Genomic DNA, 20,419 nt, shown 5'->3' on the forward strand with positions numbered 1-20,419 from the left:
AATCTAGACCAAGAAAAGATGTCTTTGGGGCAGAGTGCTTTATCAGTGACATTGTTTAGAACTGTCGCCCCATGGCCAGCATAGGCAGCAGTCCATCCCTTCCTCTGTGTTATCAGTACTTTTAAATTCCCGATGGACCATGCAGCCTTATTTCTGCTCTGGGACAGCCAAGTCCTTTGCCCTGTCCTTGGTACTGGCTTCTGGCCCCTCTACTTGCCCTCACTAAATGACAAGCAGAAGGCTTTCAACTCCTTTCACACAGCCCCCGACTTGGAGTCCCTGGGGAGAGGGTGGAGGGGGAGCACTGGGCTCTTAGCCCCTGGGGGGCTGGTAAGGGGCTGCTCATGTGCTGTACTGGGGATGTGCCAGGCCTCTTCCAGGAGCCCAGTTGGCAGGGTCTATGGGGTCTATGCACAACGTCCCTGCAGCAGCAGCCCAGGGAACCCCCAAATCCTTCCGTGTTTTGAGGCCCCACAGGACCTCTCCAGCTCTGCTCATCCCTCCCCACCTGCCCATCACACTCCAACCCTGATCTGCCTCACCTCTGGGTCCTGGCACATGTTCCCTTTGCCTGACTAACTTCTGCTCATCTTCACCACCCGGCCGAGACGCCACTTCATTCAGGAGGCCTTCCCTCATCTGTCCCTTTCCTGTTTACCCCCAGCACCATCTGGGTCGGAGCCACAGAGCACCCTATGCGGATGTGTCTCTCAGCACATGTAAGGCCGTACTGAAGGTACCATGTCACTATGTCCATCTCCTGGACTGGCACTGAGCCTTTTGGGGACCCTAGGCCGGATCTTGTTTATGGCACCCTGTACTGGTCAGGCCCGTGGCTGGACCTCAGAGACTGGGGAACTGTGTGGAAGAGCTCTTCCTCTGAAAATGAAATGGGCAAATTAGAGTCCAAGACTGAGCCACATGGGGGGAAAAGATCTGTAACTGTAATGAGAGCCAACAAAAAGGTGCCTCAGGGTGACAGGAGACAAGACTGCTTGGTAATGGGAATGCGGGGGGCCAGAGAGAGGGCGGGCGCATCCTCCGGGACCGGGGTGTGGCCAGCGGGCCCCTCTGCTCTCCCTCCCTCCCCGAGGGGCCTCTCACCACCTGCCCCACAAGCTTGCCACCCCTTTGCTGGCTTGTCCTGGTCCTCCATGCAGCTGCCACTAGGAAAGGAGCCCCTAGACTCACAGTCTGGTTCCCGTCACCTCTCTCTCCAGAGCCCCATCTCCTCTCTCCAGTCCTCTGTCCTCTGAACCCACAGGCTTTCAGCCCCTCAAATAGGCCTACCCCCACTGCTCTGGGTCTCAACCATCAGAGCCCTTCTCCCTCTGTGCCCGGTGGCTCCCACTCACCCGACAGGCCCCATCCGCAGGGAGCTTCTGTCCCCATCCTGCTGGCTGTGACTCAGGTGACTGGTCTTCTATTGCTCTTACAGCTCCTTCATAGAACTTCACCTCATGGAAATTATACATGTGTTTCTGGGGTTGGATCTGATTAAGCCCCAGCCCCCTCAGGGCTGTCCTGAGGTCCGTACAGAAAAGGTATGTGCCTGTTCTGTGGCTTGCTGTAGCGCCTAACCCCATACCTCACAAAGCCCTCCTAGGTATTTGAAGAATGGATGCAGCTTCTGTGACCTTGCCTGTCATAGCTCTTGAGTTTGCACATGTATATGTATTTGAACCCAGTGCTTCTGGTCAGGGGTGTTTTTCTCCCTGGCCCAGGCCAGCCCTGGGTCAGTGGATGCTATTGCAAGCCTAGTCCTGTCAGGCTGAGGCCCAGACCCTGGACCATAAGAGGGCTTTCTCTCCCTGGCATCTTTCAGCCACAGTACCCAAGAAGCTTCCTTCCTGCCCCCACCAGCCATCGCAAAACCTCAAGATTCTGTAACCACTTTCACAAGAACCGTCCCCCTGCTATGGTGGAGCTACTGGCAACAAACCTGATTGGATCTCTTTATCTGCTCAGCACCAACGGCCAGCATGGAGACAGCTGCCATGGAGCAGGGCTGGAGGTCTGGTAGGCCTGCTCCTGTTCCCAAGAGGTCCTGCAAATAGGGTCTGTGGGTTCTCATGACAAGAACACTGAGGCTTGCAGAGAGAAGGGGCTTGGCTCAAAGTACAGTGGCTCCACAGTGTGCTGGAGGCTGGGGCAGATGGGAGTGTGTTGCATGGAAATGCTTGGGCTCCAGAACTGAGGATGCTCCTGAGAAAGGCAACCCTGAGCATTCTTTTTTAAGCCAGGCTGGGAAATAACTCACTGTGAGGCCAGGGAGAGCATGTCTGGGAGCCCAGCTCCACCCAGCTCTATGACCTTGAGCAAGGGCTTGACCTGTCTGATCTGCTAGTAAAGTCCGCAATGAGCAGGAATGCTCAGGAGGCAGGAGTGGCCTCCGGTGGGCACTTGAGAGATGTGCAGGTCTGGGCTGGGGGTTGGGATTCAGCTGAGGGCAAGTACCCCTCCCTGTCCCTCCCTCCTGTCTTGGCCTTCTGTGAGCTGTACTTCACCTTCTCCATCAGACTGGGAACTCCCAGGGACAGCAGCTGGGGGTAGGGGGGCGGGGGGCTTGCAGGCAAGGCAGACCCTGCTTTAAATCAGCAACGTACGGAGGGAGAGGGAGGATGTGACCCCAGGGTACTGCCATCCACAGGCTGACCAAGGCCTGGTGGTGCCGCGCCAGCAGGAGGGCTGCAGTGGCTCAGGGTGAGGTACTGCCAGCCTGTGCCCTGTGCTTTACTGCTAGGGGTGCCAGGTCCTCGCGGTAACCCTGCGAGGCCGGTGCTGCTGCCAGGAACCTCAGCTTTATTGTTGAGGTACAGAGAAAATAATGAGTCACAGTCTCAGAGCCAGGAAGGGGATCTCAATCCATGTCTGACTCCAGAAGCCACTTCCTTCTCCCCCAGGCTTCTAAGGGCAGAGGTGTGACCTGATGGAAAGAAGCTTCTCCCATGCGGTGGGGAATGGGGGTGCCTTGGGCCTGGGCAGGCAAAGGCTGGCCTGGTGGCTCCTTGTGGGACTTGAGGGGAGTCTGGCAGGCAGCTCTGGCTGCTCCATTGTATCCCTGGGTGCCTTCCTGGGTGAGGCTGCAGAGGTGGCTGCCCCAGGGGGGAATGGAAGTCACTCTGGAGCAAGGGGGTGGGGAATAGATGGAGGGGGGTGCACAAAATGGGGCAGGGGCTGGAGTCCTAGCTCTCTTGGCCTACACATTGCGAATAACAATGCAAGAAAGGGCCCACACTGATCTATTTTTGCATTCCAGCATCTCAATACATCTAGAAAGAATAAATGCCTGAAGGTTGCAGGAATTTAGATATCCTGTTGAATGCAGTAGTCTTTTGCTTGGGCACTTAAAATTTAGAAGGTTCAAAACTGCAAACAATGACTTGAAAGACTGTGCAGATTTTACCCCCGACCCCAGCCGCCCCAGCTGCAGCCTCTGCAGCATCTCTGGCTGTGGTGGTGAGTGTGGGGGTGGTGAGCTTGGCGGTCCCAGCCCCTTGGCAGCCCTGGAAGGTGGCTGGAACCAGCACCCAATGCCAAGAGCAGAAAGCCCACTTGGGGGGACCTTTTGTGCTCGGTAAGGGCAGCTTTCTGTCCACTTGTCCACAAAATCATCTTGTGGTAGGTCATGGGAAAGGGTGCGGCCCCTCTCTGCTCTTCTCACTGCCCAGAAGGCATACCAGCCATGAATATGCCACTACTTGGTACTGCCTTTCGCCCCCAGAGCAGGTTGTCCTGGGTGTGCCCCCCATACGGGGGTCTGGCTAGGACAGGCCTTAGCCTTCTTTATGTTCGTCTGGACGGTGATGATGGTTCTGAAAGAAATCGGGCTTCATGGACTCAGATCCAGATTAGGCACAGGATTATTTCAGAAGGGAGGGAGTCAGGTGTTCCTTCAGTGTTCCTCCCTAACTCTGTCCAGTTACTGAAGGCTTATTGGGTTGGTGGGGACACTCCAGAACCATAAGGTCAGAGGTGTCTGTCTTCAAGTACTAATGTGCGTTTACAACATTATTTATTTGTTTATTCATCCAACAGATATTTATGGAGAGCCTCCACATTCCTGGCCTGTGCTGGGCAGCAGGGCTCTGGTGGTAATCAAAAAGGCGCCAAGCAGAAGAGAAACAAGAAGCAAGCACTCCTGCAGGTCTCAGGGAGGAAAAAGCCCAGTTAAATCCTCAAACAATTGCAAAAGGGTCCTCCTATACCCTCCAGTGTTAGAAGACTTGTAACAGCTAGTTAGTGTAGGAACTTGAACCTGAATCCAGGTCTCTTTGTTCCAAGTCAAGTTCTTAATCCACTCCACCAAGTCTGACCTCTGAAACCCATCCTATGCAAATGAAAAACAAAGCCAAAGAGACGTGACCTACCCATTATCACTCCTTGTACAAACCAGCCAGCGCCTCCTAAGCCTCTTCACTGCGGCCTGCATCTCCTGGTTCCTCAGGGTGTAGATCATGGGGTTGAGCATGGGGGTCATGACTGTGTGGCTGATGGACACGGCCTTGTCCATGGAGAAGGGGTCAAAGGGCCGGGCATAGAGGTAAATGCTGGGAATGAACACCATTGACATCACAATGATGTGGGTGGTGCAGGTGGAAGCTGCCTTCCTCCTCGCCTGCCCCGAGTGGGACCTCAGCATCACCAGGATGACCGAGTAAGAGGTGAGGAGGAGACAGAACCAGATGACATCCAGCATCCCACTGTTGGAGATCATGAGGAACTCTAAGATGTAAGTGTCCGTGCAGGCAAGTCTCAGCACCTGGGGGACATCACAGTAGAAGTTATCCAGGACGTTGGGGCCGCAGAAAGGCAGTGGGAGCATCAGAGCCACTTGGCTGATGGAATGGACGAAACCTACCATCCAGGCCATCAGCACCAGCGCCACACAGAGCCGAGTGTTCATGATGGTGACATAGCGGAGGGGCCGGGAGATGGCCACAAGGCGGTCATAGGCCATCACTGACAGGAAGAAGACCATGGCACCTCCCAGAAAGTGGAAGAAGAAGATCTGGGCCATGCAGCCCCGGTAGGAGATGGTCTTCTCCTCAGAGAGGAGGTCCACCAGCAACTTTGGGGCAGTGACCGAGGAGAAGCAGAGGTCCAAGAGAGCCAGGTTTCTCAGCAGAAAGTACATGGGCGTGTGGAGCCGAGAGTCTGCGGTCACTGTGAGCATGATGAGGAGGTTTCCCAAGACAGTGGCGGTGTAGACAGACAGGAACACCAGGAACAGGAGGAGCTGGAGCTCCCAAGTCTGTGAAAGCCCCAGGAAGACGAATTCTGATACCCACGTGAGGTTTCCTGGTTCCATGTGGCTTCTCCATACACCTAGAGAAGAAGAGCCACAGACATACATGCATGAAGTCACTTTTAGTGGTCATCGGCTCAGACTGAGTTGTCCGGACCCAGATGATGGATATCCTCATGGGCAGATCATAATACCAGGTGCTGATTAATTGGCCTTGTCTCTGGAGCTCTTAAAAATTAGTACTGGACTATGCATTCATGAGCTATCTTGAAGCCATCTAGAGACACGCAACTTGGTTTTTAAAGAATCAGTGTAATGTAGTGGTGGGAAGACACTTGGAGTCCTACACACCTGAAGTTAAATTTCAGAGGTTCTATTTCCTTGAGATTTGACCTTGAGTAAATTAATTAATCTTTCTGAGTTTCAGTTTTCACATCTGTAAAGTGGGAATAAAAATATATCTGTATAGGAATGTTTAGGAGATTAAATACAGTAACAAAGTTCCTGGAACAGTACTTGGAAATAGATGATAGTCATTTTGCTCTGTGTAGTCTTCTGCTTAAAGACATCCTCCTTTCTTCCAGTCTCTGATACAATTTTCTACCAGTCACTTTCATGCAACATTTAACACCTCATAATGTTAATGGGCTTTTCATATGTCTATATTTTTCTTCCATAATTCAACTGAAAGCTCACAGAGGCAGGGACACAGATTTTATAGCGGATCCGTGCCCTGCAGTGACCATCCTTCCTGATAGTTAACACTCACAAAGCTTGTGGCAGTGGCTTCCAGGTGGGTGAATGTCCCTCACCTTGCCGATGTAGGGGGCTCCTTACTGGGTGAGGCCAGGAAATATATGATATATGTGCTGAGACGAGAAGTGGAAGAGAGATTCTCTGAATTAAGAAATAGATGATGAATATTGTATGAAGAGGCCTCAGGGCGCTCTTCTGAAAGAAGCAAGATATTACTGAGCACAAGAGTAGGAGACAGAGGAAGGTGTTGAAATAAGAGAAATAGAAATAGACAAAGGAAAAAAGAATAGAAATTAAGAGGAAGGGAGCAAGTGAAGGAAGGGGAAATGGGAAGGTGGTGGGGAGGGAGTGGCACCAGAAGTGGAGAAGGAGTTGGAGGGTGAAAGACGGGATAATGTGGTCAGGGGTTAACGGCCCCCCACGCCCCTGCCCCCTCTCCATCTCCCACCCTCTCTCACCTGCCTGCTGCATCCTGTTACCTATCACAGGTCATTTTAACCTCATCCTTCTACTTCCATTAGCTTCAAATGAGATCTTGCTAAACTCCTGTTTGATTATGTTTCTTCCTCATTATAATCTTTTAATGACTGTCTAGTGCCCACTACTTAAAACTCAAACTCTTAAAAGCCCCTAACATGCTTTGTGGATTAATCCAGCATTGAAAAACATACTTACCTATGTGTGTGCAACTCCCTCTCAGCATGTCATACAAAACTACAAAATGTAGCCTCCCTTCACCTCCCTAATCACTATCTCTGTGACCCAGGAACCGACTGCTATTCAAGAAATTCATAGCTTCTCATACATGCCAAACGCTGGACTATTTCCACAGCTTTGGTAATTAATTCTGTTTTCTGAAAATCCTTCTACTACCTTCTCAGCCTACATGGACATCACCTTCTCTGCAACTCCTTCCCATGCAGAATGAATCCCTCATTGCTCTGGGTTCCAATAACATTTTATGAATACCTCCATGATAACATTTATCAGTTTTTCAGTTGTCCCTCTTTAACTAGGTTGTGATCAGTAACTTAGTAGCTCCAGGACCTACAGCAGCAGTTCTGATTTAGCAGTTGCTCCTGTTTGCCAACTTAATGGGTTAGCAGGTAGTTATATGATCTTGTTTTATGCGACTACATGGAGAATACTGTGGCGTCTTTCCTTCTCCTTTGCACCCAGCATCCTCCCGCTGAAACACAGGGCCGATTCTTCACTTGGTTGTTAAGAGCCCGAGTTTTCACATGCAACCTGATGCATCTGTTCTCGACATCATATTCCCCTGATTACTTTCTGAGGCTTTCTTCACACTTTAGACTTACTGCAACCAAGCCTGCTTCACTTGTTTATTCTCCCCACATTGCAGCAAGTGTTTCTGGATCCTTCTTACTGATGATCCAGCCACAGGTAAGAAAACCCTGGTCTCTCGCCTTCCTTCAACCCAGAATGGGAGAGAGGCCTCAGGTCTTACATCTTCTTGGAGATGCTTTTCCTGCAGCTTCAGTTTCCCAGTAGTTGTCCCTATGTCACGTATTCAACAGAGAGGGAGTACCCTAGGGGAAAAACTGTAGGACTGGGCTCAGGAGCTGGCCTGAGTTCCACTGAGGGCAAGGGAGCAATGGGAGTTGTTAAAAGTTGCTGAATGCATAAAAAATACATCCTCTTTGAGAGGTCTTCCTTGGGGGCCCAAAGTACCACGGGCCATGAAAACTTTTGAGATTTGTGGAATGTAGGATTCTCAGGCCAAGTTCCGAAAGGACAAGAGTCTTCAAAAGAAACAGACTCTGGGAATTTTAGAAGAACTCATTTTTTAGGCCAGTGATTCTTGAAAGAATCACCTGGGGAGCTTAGGAAAAGACAGGTAAGGGTGCCCCAGTCCCAGACTGTCTCATTCAGTTGGTCAATGGTAAGGCCAAGAATTTGCATCTGTGATAAGTTCTCAGATCATGTTGGTGCTCCAATTGAGAATCACTGCCTGCTCTCTCTTGTGGAATTCCTGAGATAACTGGTTTGATTTCCATCTTCTTCTCCTCCTTCTCTTTCTCCTTTCCTTCTCCTTTTAAGCTTAATTGCTCTTTACATAGGGTAGGTCATAGGTGGAAATATCTGTATACTACCCTGGAAACATATTACCCTGTAAACTTTGTCCTTTATTTTGCAACCAGACCCCCAAAGTTGATTCTCCACCCATATCCAAAGCTACTCACATCACCTATAGAATGCTAGCATTCTTTACATGTGAATCATTACTACCTTTAATATAGAGATTGGTACGAAACCCATTTATTCTCTCACAATGAGGAAATGAGCAAAACTGGAATTAACTGGCATTGTAACCTTGATGTACTATAAAAAATGTCTGATTTTTTAGAGCTGTCTGATCTACTTAGGATTTCCAGGTTGGGCTGAATTCTTTTTTTTTTTTTTTTGGTATCATTAATCTACAATTACATGAAGGACATTATGTTTACTAGGCTCCCCCCTTCACCAAGTCCCCCTCACATACCCCTTCACAGTCACTGTCCATCAGCATAGTAAGACGCTGTAAAATCACTACTTGTCTTCTCTGTGTTGCACAGCCCTCCCCGTGCCCCCAACACACTATACATGCTAATCGTAATGCCCCCTTTCTTTTTCCCTGCCTTTATTCCTCCCATCCCACCCATCCTCCCCGGTCCCTTTCCCTTTGCTAACTGTTAGTCCATTCTTGGGTTCTGTGATTCTGCTGCTGTTTTGTTCCTTCAGTTTTCCTTCGTTCTTATACTCCACATATAAGTGAAATCATATGGTACTTGTCTTTCTCCACCTGGCTTATTTCACTGAGCATAATACCCTCTAGCTCCATCCATGTTGTTGCAAATGGTAGGATCTGTTTTTTTCTTATAGCTGAGTAATATTCCATTGTGTATATGTACCCCATCTTCTTTATCCATTCATCTACTGATGGACATTTAGGTTGCTTCCATGTCTTGGCTATTGTAAAAAGTGCAGCAATAAACATAGGGGTGCATCTGTCTTTTTCAAACTGGAGTGCTGCATTCTTAGGGTAAATTCCTGGAAGTGGAATTCCTGGGTCAAATGGTATTTCTATTTTGAGCATTTTGAGGAACCTCCATACTGCTTTCCACAATGGTTGAACTAATTTACATTCCCACCAGCAGTGTAGGAGGGTCCCCCTTTCTCCACAACCTCGCCAACATTTGTTGTTGTTTGTCTTTTGGATGGTGGTGATCCTTACTGGTGTGAGGTGATATCTCATTGTGATTTTAATTTGCATTTCTCTGATGACAAGCGATGTGGAGCATCTTTTCATGTGTCTGTTGGCCATCTGAATTTTTTCTTTGGAGAACTGTCTATTCAGCTTCTCTGCCCATTTTTTAATTGGATTATTTCCTTTTTGTTTGTTGAGGTGTGTGAGCTCTTTATATATTTTGGATGTCAACCCTTTATCGGATCTGTCATTTATGAATATATTCTCCCATACTGTAGGATACCTTTTTGTTCTATTGATGGTGTCCTTTGCTGTACAGAAGCTTTTCAGCTTGATACAGTCCCATGGGCTGAATTCTTTCATTGCAAATGTACATACTTGGCAAAATTAATATCTGCCTCCAGCAGATAGGAATGCAATGTGAAGCTTTTCCAAATACAAGAGATGCAGATTAAACAAAAACCCCACTAATTCTTATTTAGAGCATTAGTCCACTTTAAAATTAAGTCACTTGGAAAAGTAACCTGGATTGATTCTGGGGAAGGGGAGAGGACTTGTCAATGTCATAGACTATCATATAGGTGATTTTGAGCTCTGAGTATGACTTAGCTTTCAATAAGAGTAACCCCTATGTTCCAGTTTATATATTTCCTCTGTCAAGGCACAGGTGTGTCTGCAACATGTCCACCAAACCTCATTTATTCGCTGCCTCTACTGGCCAAAATAACGATTTCTAAAGACCAGAATGACAGGAATGGAGTAATTATGCTAAAGACCCAGTCATAGAAAACCGAACTGAGAAAATGATTTTCCTATGTACCAACCTAAGAAAGTAAATATTTGTCAGACTTAACTATTGTTACTTCAAACTGTTAAATGGATTCACAGTACATGCAGAAGAAACTTCATTTACATTCTCCCTGAGGGAGGCCAGCATCACTGAATAATTCTCCCTTGTGATGGTCAGTTTTATGTGTCAACTTGACTAGTCTATAGTTCCCAGTTATTCAACCAAACACTAATATAGGTGTTGCTGTGAAGGTATATATTATTGTATAGATGTGACTGATGTTTATAATGAGTTGATTTTATGTAAAGGAGATTATCCTAGATAATCTGCATGTGGCTGAGTCAATAAGTTAAAAACCTTGAGAGCAGAACTGAGGTTTCCTTGAAGAAGGTGAAATTCTGGAATGCAGCTTCAGCTCATGCCTGAGGTCCAGCCTGCCCTTCCTGATGGTCTGTCCCACAGATTTCATGCTTGCCTAGCCAGTCTCACTTCCACATAAGTGAATTCCTTGCAATAAACCTCTTAATATATATATTCTTTACCCTACTGTCCTGTTTCTCTGGAAGAACCCTGAGTGATACACTTTTTGTGGATCATATGTGAAGTAAACATCTCAGGCAAGGTGGGTTGAGGTCTTTTCTTCCTTACACTTAAATCAATCTTGAGTTTGATTATAAATATAACGGAAATGGAAAAATCTAGAGATTAATAAGGCTAAGATGTGAAGTATTCTCTGGACCAGAGTTAAACTACTATCATTGAAATACATCCTTCCCTTCACAATTTTTAAGAGAGCTGTGTTCACTAATCCTATATAAACAACATGACTAAAGAGCATTGCTTGACCCGATTGTTCAGATCCTAAAGAGCCACATGCCTCTTTGTTTAATTTAAAAATATTGATGGAAAGTCAAAAAAATAATGCTAATGGGAGTGTGTGAAGAAACTAACATTAACTGAACACCTACTATATGCCAAGTACTATGCTGGATGTTTTACATTTACCACATTGATGCACACAACATTGTGAGGAATTATGTAAGTTTTTCAGCAAAAGAACTAGAGGTTCATTGATGTCCAAAAGGAGCACAACCAGCAGGAGTTAGAGCCTGGATCTGCATGCCGTGGCTTCAAACCTGCTATTGTCCCACTGCACCACAGGCACACCTCAGACATGTTGAGGGTTTTGCTCCAGACCACTGAGATAAAGCAAATTATCACAATAAAGCAAGTCAAATGAATTTTTTGGTTTCCCAGTGCATATGGAAGTTACACTAGACTGTATACTGCTAGGTTTGCAATAGCATTATATCTTAAAAAAGGTATATACTTTAATTAAAAAATATTGTATTGCTAAAAAATGTTAACGATTATCAGAGCTGTCAGCAAGTCATAATCACAGATCACAACAAATGTAATAACAATGAAAAAGCTTGAAACATTGAGAGAATTACCAATATGTGATGCAGAGACACGACCTGAGAAAATGCTGTTGGAAAAATGATGCCAAAGACTTGCTCAGTGCAGCATTGCCACAAACCTTCAGTTTGTAAAAACACATGTTATCTGTAAGGCACAATAAAGAGAAGCAAAATAAAATGAGGTATGCCTGTATGCAAAAGCACGACAGAACACGGGCAACATTTTTCATTTAAGCCATGGTATGAACAATGTATTTTTAACTTTTTCTCTAAAGTCTTTATGGTGGAAGACATTGTACCAACCCACTTAGGGTTAATAAATTTAGATTTGAGTCAAATTTACATCATAAATACAGCGTAGCTTCAGTAGAGATGTCCTAAAGGTATCAACAAATTTTCAACAAATTAAATTAAGAATCAAGCACCTTGTGTTGTAGAATGATCATATGAAGAAAAATCTGAGGATATTTTCCCACACTTTTGGGTCAATCTTACAGATTATAATTAGCATTTCTGTGCTTCCTACCTCTCTTAGAACTGATATTCTGGATCATATAGAAGTAAAATGCTCATAAATTAGAAAAGTGACTCAAGACAAATTTTCTAAAAATAAAACCAATAAATGATTTCTAGTCACTTATAAATGGAATCAATAGTTTGAAAAGGTATGTTGTGCACCAGAAAAAATTGATAAATATCAATGAATGCTAAGACATAGCTGATACGGAACTGCAAAGATAAAGAAAGAATATTAGAGGCAAGGAGCAGAAAAGGATGTGATTTTCTAGAGTTAAGAAGAAACTGTTCACCATTCATCACAAATATTCATCCATAGTTGAAGAACTCTCTGGGTTTTACCTGTGGTTGTGGCAGACCTTGAGCTTCAAATCCTACCCATATCTCCTGCGTCTAAAGTTGGTGTCAGAGGAACCAGTTCCTGAACAAGTTTTACCACTCAATTACTATTCATCATTGAGAAAGTCACTTCTCTCTGAGTTTTCACATTTTTAAAAACTGTTTAATATAGTAATAGTATATCTACTGCCAGTTTTATGAGAATGAGATAAAAGTGTGAATGTACCTAACATAGTAACTGACATAGGAGTAGATTCATAGAAACATTAGTTGAATCTACACTGTCACACTCTATAAAGACTTTCCTCTGATTTTCATATGGGAAAAAAGAAGCTCAGAGAGAAGATTTGTCATTGAAATTCAACCTATTTTAAGTTCATTCCTTGCTGCAAATCACTAGGTACTTGTCTAATCTCTTCACTGCTGCCTGCATCTCCTGGCTCCTCAGGGTGTAGGTCACAGGCTTGAGTGTGCAGATCATGACTGTGTAGCCTTGTCCATGGGGAAGGAGGTGAAGGGTCAGGGGAGACATAGATATAGGGAATGAAAATAATAGACACCATGTTGCTGGTGCAGGTGGAAGCTGCTTTCCTCCTCGCCTGTCCTGCGTGGGACCTCAGCATCATCAGGATGGCAGCGTAAGAGATCAGAAGGAGGAGGACCCAGATGAGGACCAGCATCCCAGTGCTGGAGATCCTAACGAACTCCAGGACAGAGGTGTCAGTGCAGGCAAGTCTCAGCACTTGCAGAACATCACAGAAGTTATTCAGAACGTCGGGGCCGCAAAAAGGCAGCAGAAGCATCTGAGCCAGCTGGGCAACAGAGAGGACAAAGCCCACTACCCAGGAAGCCCCCACCAGCCCCCACACAGGTGAGCTCTTGTGATGGTGACATAGTGGAGAGGCTGGGAGATGGCTATGTATGGGTCATTGGCCATCACCAAGAGAAAGAAGACAGTCCCACCTCCCAGGAGGTGGAAGAAGATCTGGGCCATACAGCTCTGATAGGAGATGGTCTTGGTCTCATGAAAGAAGTTGCCTAGTGTCTTTTGGGAAGTTACTGTGGAATAGCAGAGGTCTGTGACAGCCAGATTATGGAGCAGAAAATACATGGGCATTTGGAACCGGGAGTCAAGTCACTGTGATCACATTAAGGAGGTTTCCATAATGGTGGCGACATAGACAACCAGGAACACCAGGAACAGGAATTTCTGGAGCTCTAGGGTCTGTGAGAACTCTAAAAGGACAAATTCTGAGACTTGTGTGATGTTCCATAGTTCCATGGGCTCTTCCCCTACCTGCCTAGAGAGAAACAACGCAACACAAAAATCATGCAAATTCCATCATTTTCTTTTGGAGAGTCAGGGCTGAGTTGATCAAAGTCATTGCTGAGGACCATTCCAAGATGGACGGTAGGAGGCCCTTCCATGGGGACAAGTACATTGGCAAGACTCTCAGAGTCGGACCTTTGTAACCACACGTTATGTTGTGCTACAGGCATTTGTGAGGCTTTTCCCTACGTACCATGCCGTTGCTCATCCACGGGTGTCATGCTGTGCCCAGCATACTGCCTTGTGAGCCACAGGCTCCACAAACACAACTGAATCAATGAATGAATGAATAGACATGTCAGCAAGTACCTGTGACCACACACATCATCAACCTTAGAGACTAAGTCTTGAGAGAACATGAGGCTCATGGTGTTGGACTAAACAGATGTTTCTTCACGGCACAGATCTGAGGGGCTGTGCATGGGTCGCTGCTGAATGAAGAGAGGCACATTAGAAGAAACTCATGTACAAGTTCAGAAGTAATTGTGAAGAAAAATAAGCAGATGATCTTGGCTGTAGCGAAGCTGGGATGATTAGTGCTTCTCACACTTCCTCATAAACACTTCTCTAATGGCACTGGTTGCCTGGGGCCCTCTGCAGAGATAACTCAAAGCAGCCCAGGACAAATGCAAAATTTCCTTGAACTTCCGTGTTTTATATTTTTTAATTTATGTGAATTTTCTATTTCACACATATCTCCAGACAATCTTTGGGAGGCTTTTTAAAATTCAAGTACTGTGGCTTGTAAAACTTTGATGTGTAAAACCAAGGTGCTACAGAAAACTGAGGATAGGGAAGAGATATGTTTCTTTAATTTAGTAAGTGAAAGGTCAAGAAGATATTCACTTGAAAAATAAACTAAGTTCTTTGGTGTTAAAACCCATCCCCTTAGGTTACACTTTTCCAAAATTGTTTTATCTACCATTTCAGGAAAAGTTGTCTTGATGCCCTGCCCTGTCAAGGTAATAGAACACAGAAAGATCTCTCTCCCCATTTCCCACCTGACATACGGGAGAGATAGCAGCAACATCACTGCTATTCTTCTTACACAGGAATCGAGTGAATATGTGTAAAGATATTTCTATCAACTTCTGTAGACTACCCACTTCTGTCTTCTCATATGCTCTTGTAATTTCAATGCACGTCTGAGATGCTGAGTGCTACACAGTTCCTAGTGCACTCATAACCTTTGTCACACATGGTTCCCAAAAGAATGCTCGATTCACTTGATGATGCTTGGAGTGCTGACATGGGCCAAATCACTGTGAGAAGTGAGGAGAGAGAGTAGTCACTGAATGTAGGAGTCAGTTTAGGGGACCTTGAAGGGAACCCAAGAATTCTAATTCCCAGCCTTGCCATACTTACAAACATGGCCAGCATTCTTTCTACAAACTCATGAGAATCTTTGGAAATGATTCTTCCACCTAGATGCATAAGGAATAGATTTAGAGAGATTCTAGATGGGAAAGAAAATAAAGAGACTTGGGGGGAGGGGCCAAGGATATGGATAGGGTAAGGGAAGGATTCCAGACCGTTTTCCGTTGTTACTTAGTCTCGTCTCCCATATCTGTCTTGTTCATAGGACCACACAAGCCTAAGGGAGACGAGAGGAGGAAGAGTAAGTGGATCCAAAACTGGGGTGAATCTAGTCTGTGATCATCTCGGGAATATTAACAGGTTTTAGCAAACACAAGATTTAAGAGAAGGGAGGATAAGATGGAGATAGAGCATAGAGAGGGAATGAAACCCCAAGTGAGTGGGAGAGGCAGCAGGTAGGAGGAGGAGGAGGAGAGGATTAAAAGGGCAACACAGGGAGTGTGGTAAGACCTGGTGTGTCTCCTCCAAGGTGTGGGGGAAAACCAGTCGTGTCTATATTTTGCTCTCCTTCCCACCTTCCGTCCTAAATTCCACACAGCACAAGAGCCTGTACAAACAAAAATCTTAGTTACAGATACAATAAACTGTTGCCCAAATTCCATCCCCTCATATTCTTGCCCCATGACTTCCCCACACCTTTCCTCCACCCCATACTTGTTTTACAATAGGAGTTGGCAGGAGCCCTCTCCGGGCTAAATTGCCCATGGGAAGGATACTGGGGCCACCACCTACCTCCAGCCCAAAGTGGCCAAGGGAACTCAAGCCTCCCATCTTCCAGGCCACCCTTCTGCAGAGCGATTCTTCTCCTGGCCTCTCTCAGACCAAGAACACCTAGATGACTGATTGGTCTTAAGGGAAGGGACATTCCCTGGGGGGACAAGACTTAGGCTTAATTTATAAAGTGAAGCTGGGCTCAGGCTGCTAAGGGCAAGAGCAATGGGAGTTATTAAAAAGTATTTGGGCTGTTGCATCATTTGCACATTATCACTGAGAAACTCTCTTGGGGGCCAACACCTCAGGGGCAGTGATCCCAGGACGCTGGTGAAGGAGGGTCAGAGCCCTTATGGGAAATGAACTCCCAGGGAGCTTTCCAAGAATCAAACCCCTTGAGGTCAACACTATGGGCAGCACAAGGCCTCTACCCAATCCTACCACTGCTGTAACTGAAAGGTGAGCTAGGCCCTAGGACACAACCCAGGTCACACCCCCAATAAACCCTGACGACCTTGTCACCTGTACAATCGTTAAGGTATCTTTCATCCCAACCTCTGATCTGCTCTTCTCACAGCCAGAATGACCTTCTCAATACAAATCGGCTAAGTTTACCCTCAAGATATAATTCACATACCATAAAATTCACCACTTTAAAGTGCACTGCTCAGTGGGCTTTAGTATACTCCCAATATTTAGGATATTTTGTTCTTCCCGTGGACAAGTCAGCACAGAAAAGGCTCCTGCCAAAGCCTAGGTTTGTGCAACCACCACCATTATCTAACTCCAGAACATTTTCGTCACTCCAAGAAGAAATTTCCTATTCTTTAACAGGTATTTTCCATTCTGTTCTCTCTCCAGGCCCTGGAAACCACTAGTCTTCTTTTTGTCCCTATGAATTTAAGTATTCTGGACATTTCATATGAATGGAATCATGTAACATGTGGTCTTTTATGTCTTGCTTCTTTCACTTGACATAATGTTTTCAAGTTTGATCTGTGTCTGTAGCATGTATCTGTACTTTATCCCCCTTTATGAATGAATGATACTCCATTGTATGGATATACCACTTTTGTTTATCCATTAATCTGTTCTTAGACATTTGTGTTGTTTCTACATTTTGGTTACTATGAATAATGCTGTTGTAGCTATAACATTTGTACACAAGTTTTTGTGTGAACCTGTTTTGACTATATAGCTAGGAGTGGAAGAACTGGTCATATGTTAACTCCATGGTTAAACTTCTATTTCCAATGGCTGCACCATTTTTATATGCCCACCAACAGTTTATGAGCAGTGACAATTTCTCCACATCATCATCACCAACACTTCCCATCTTTTCATTATAACCATCCTAGTGGGAATAAGTAGGAGTGAAGTGAACTTGTGGTTTTGATTTGCATTTTCTTAATGATCCATAATGCAGAACATCTTTTCATGTGCTTATTAGCCATTTGTATATCCTTTTTGGAGAATTGTCTCTATTCAAATTCTTTGTCCATTTTAAAATTGAGTTGTTTGTCTTCTTGTTGTTAAGTTATAAGGATTCTGGATAATAAATCCTTGTAAGATGTGTGATTTACAAGTATTTTCTCCCATTCTATAGATTATCTTGCCACATCCTTAATAATGTGCTTTGATGCACAAAAGGATTCAGTTTTTATGAAGTCTAATATATCTATTTTTCTCTTTTGTTGCTCATGCTTTTAGTGTCAAATTTAAAAATCCACTGCTAAATTTGAAGTCAAGAGTTTTATAGTTTTAACTCTTCTGTTTGGGTAGTTGATGCATGTTGAGTTAATGTGTGAATGGAGTCAAGTAGGGGGTCCAAATGTTCTTGTTTTGCATGTGGCTATCCAGTTGTCCCAGCACCATTTTTTGAAAAGACTTTTTTCTCCATTACAGTAGTACCTTGGCACTATGCACTATGGTAAAAAAAAGTCAATTGATCATAGTCACTATAGCTTATTTCTGAATACGCAATTTACAGTGGCTGGTAGCCTTTCATGAAATGTTGAAATTCACTAAACTTTATCTGCCTCTTTCTTCATCAAGCACTCCCCTGGATATGCAATCGCTTGACTAGACTCCAGAGTTTCAAGAGAGCTGCTTCAGCCGTCTTCTGTGACATCGGCCTACCAAGTACCTTTATGTTACAGACTTTTCTAACTTAATTCCACTGTGGTCAGAAATTGTATTTGGTATGATTTCAGTCCTTTATAGTTTGTTGAAAATTGCTTTCAGGCCTGGAATATGGTTTACTTTGGTAAATGTTCCATGTATATCTGAAAATGATTTTGACAGTTGTTGAATGCAGTGTTTTAAGAATGTGAATCTGGTCAACTTGTTAATTGCATTACTCAAATCTTTCATATCTTTATTTTTTGACTCTTGCCCTATCAGTGACTGAGAGTATCTTTACATTTCCCATTATGATTGTAGATGTGTGCATTGCATTCCTTCTTCACATTTGGTCTTAGTTCTGTCATCTTATTTAATGATAAATTCTCTGTTCTCAATGACTCTTTCATTTTTACAAGATGATATATCTTTCCTTTTATGTTTTGTTATCTATTTGTGTGTGTGTATATATATATATATATATATATACACACACATACATATAATTCTTATCAACTTTAGACACTATCTTTTGACTACCTATATGAAAATGTAATGAAATTGTTATATCCCTCTTTCCCAGCTCCCTTCTATCTCTTGTTTTTTTCTCCAACTTTTAGTTGTGTATACTATTTTTCTTAGTTGGTCTAGTGGTACTATTAATTTTTTATAAAATGTAAATTCAACTCATACATCCATTACATGATTTATCAGCTGTAAACAATGAAAAAGGAAGAAATTAGTAGGCTTACACTACTTCCTATTATTTTATTTTCTACCTTCTAACTTTTGCTAATGATGTTACTATTTCCTTTCTTTTTGGTTTATAACATTTACATTACTTCTTGAAACCATAATCCCTCAAGTGTTTAACCTTAAATCTACTTTAAGTAACTTTAATGCTCACTATCCATACCCTTAGCAGAGCCTCTCATTTATCTTTTGCTAGATGAAGTTCATCCTCTGAACTTTCTTCAAAAAGAGTTGCAAAATATTCTCTGCCTTTTTTATATATATTTTTCTTTTTTTTAAATTAAGGTATCATTGATATACACTCTTATGAGGGTTCCACATGAAAAACATTGTGGTTACTACATTCACCCATATTATCAAGTACCCTCACACCCCATTGCAGTCACTGTCCATCAGCGTAGTAAGATGCCACAGAGTCACTACTTGTCTTCTCTGTGCTGTACTGCCTTCCCTATGACCCCCACACACCATGTGTGCCAGTCATACCGCTCCTCAGTCCCCTTCTCCCTCCCTTCCCTTTGGTAACTGCTAGTCCCTTCTTGGAGTCTGTGAGTCTGCTACTGTTTTGTTCCTTCAGTTTTGCTTCGTTGTTACTCCACAAATGAGGGAAATCATTTGATACTTGTCTTTCTCTGCCTGGCTTATTTCACTGAGCATAATACCCTCTAGCTCCATCCATGTTGTTGCAAATGGTAGGATTTGTTTTCTTCTTATGGCTGAATAATATTCCATTGTGTATATGTACCACATCTTCTTTATCCATTCTTCTACTGATGGACACTTAGGTTGCTTCCATATCTTGACTATTGTAAATAGTGCTGTGATAAACATAGGGGTGCATATGTATTTTTTTAATGTATTTTTTATTTTGCTATTATTAATATACAATTACATGAGCAATATCATGGTTACTAGACTCTCCCTATTATCAAGTCCCCACCACATACCCTATTACAGTCACTTCCATCAGTGTAGTAAGATGCTATAAAATCACTACTTGTCTTCTCTGTGTTATACTGCCTTCCCCATATCCCCCACCTCCACTACATTATGTGTGCTAATCGTAATGCCCCTTTTTCCCCCTTATCCCTCCCTTCCCACCCAACTTCCCCAGTTCCTTTCCCTTTGGTAACTGTTAGTCCATTCTTGGGTTCTGTGAATCTGCTGCTGTTTTGTTCCTTCAGTCTTTTCTTTGTTCTTATACTCCACAGATGAGTGAAATCATTTGATGCTTGTCTTTCTCAGCCTGGCTTATTTCACTGAGCATAATACCCTCTAGCTCCATCCATGTTGTTGCAAATGGTAGGATTTGTTTTCTTCTATGGCTGAATAATATTCCATTGTGTATATGTACCACATCTTCTTTATCCATTCATCTACTGATGGACACTTAGATTGTTTCCATTTCTTGGCTGTTGTAAATAGTGCTGCAGTAAACACAGGGGTGCATATGTCTTTTTCAAACTGGGCTGCTGACCTCAAGGGGTTCTTAGGGTAAATTCCTAGAAGTGGAATTCCTGGGTCAAATTGTATTTTTAGTTTTAGTTTTTTGAGGAACCTCCATACAGTTTTCCACAATGGTTGAACTAATTTACATTCCCACCAGCAGTGTAGAAGGGTTCCCCCTCCTCCATATCCTCGCCAACATTTGTTGTTGTTTGTTTTTTGGATGGCGGCCATCCTAACTGGTGTGAGGTGATATCTCATTGTGGTTTTAATTTGCATTTCCCTGATGGTTAGTGATGTGGAGCATCTTTTCATGTGCCTGTTGGCCATCTGAATTTCTTCTTTGGAGAACTGTGTGTTCAGCTCCTCTGTCCATTTTTTAATTGGCTTATTTGCCTTTTGT

At 44.1% G+C, this 20,419-nt stretch overlaps 1 protein-coding gene and 1 pseudogene across 2 annotated transcripts; both read right to left on the bottom strand.

Moving 5' to 3' along the window:
• Positions 1-193: 193 nt before the first annotated feature.
• OR4D2 (olfactory receptor family 4 subfamily D member 2) lies at positions 194-11,572 on the bottom strand. 2 transcript variants are annotated; one of them, XM_017660459.3, is made up of 3 exons: positions 11,457-11,572; positions 4,371-5,328; positions 194-2,047 (listed from the first exon to the last, which is right to left on the bottom strand). In XM_017660459.3, the coding sequence occupies exons 2-3, from the start codon at positions 5,309-5,311 to the stop codon at positions 1,957-1,959; spliced, it is 1,032 nt and encodes a 343-aa protein (XP_017515948.2). In that variant the 5' UTR covers positions 5,312-5,328; positions 11,457-11,572; the 3' UTR covers positions 194-1,956. The 2 variants fall into 2 exon arrangements, with proteins under 2 accessions (XP_017515948.2, XP_073089057.1); XM_073232956.1 differs by lacking the exon at positions 11,457-11,572 and having other exon boundaries at positions 4,371-5,643.
• A 1,082-nt stretch (positions 11,573-12,654) lies between these two features.
• LOC108397172 (olfactory receptor 4D1-like) lies at positions 12,655-13,850 on the bottom strand (annotated as a pseudogene).
• Between the last annotated feature and the right edge of the window lie 6,569 nt (positions 13,851-20,419).

Source organism: Manis javanica, chromosome 4, assembly GCF_040802235.1.
Source record: "Manis javanica isolate MJ-LG chromosome 4, MJ_LKY, whole genome shotgun sequence".
Taxonomy (NCBI): domain Eukaryota; kingdom Metazoa; phylum Chordata; class Mammalia; order Pholidota; family Manidae; genus Manis; species Manis javanica.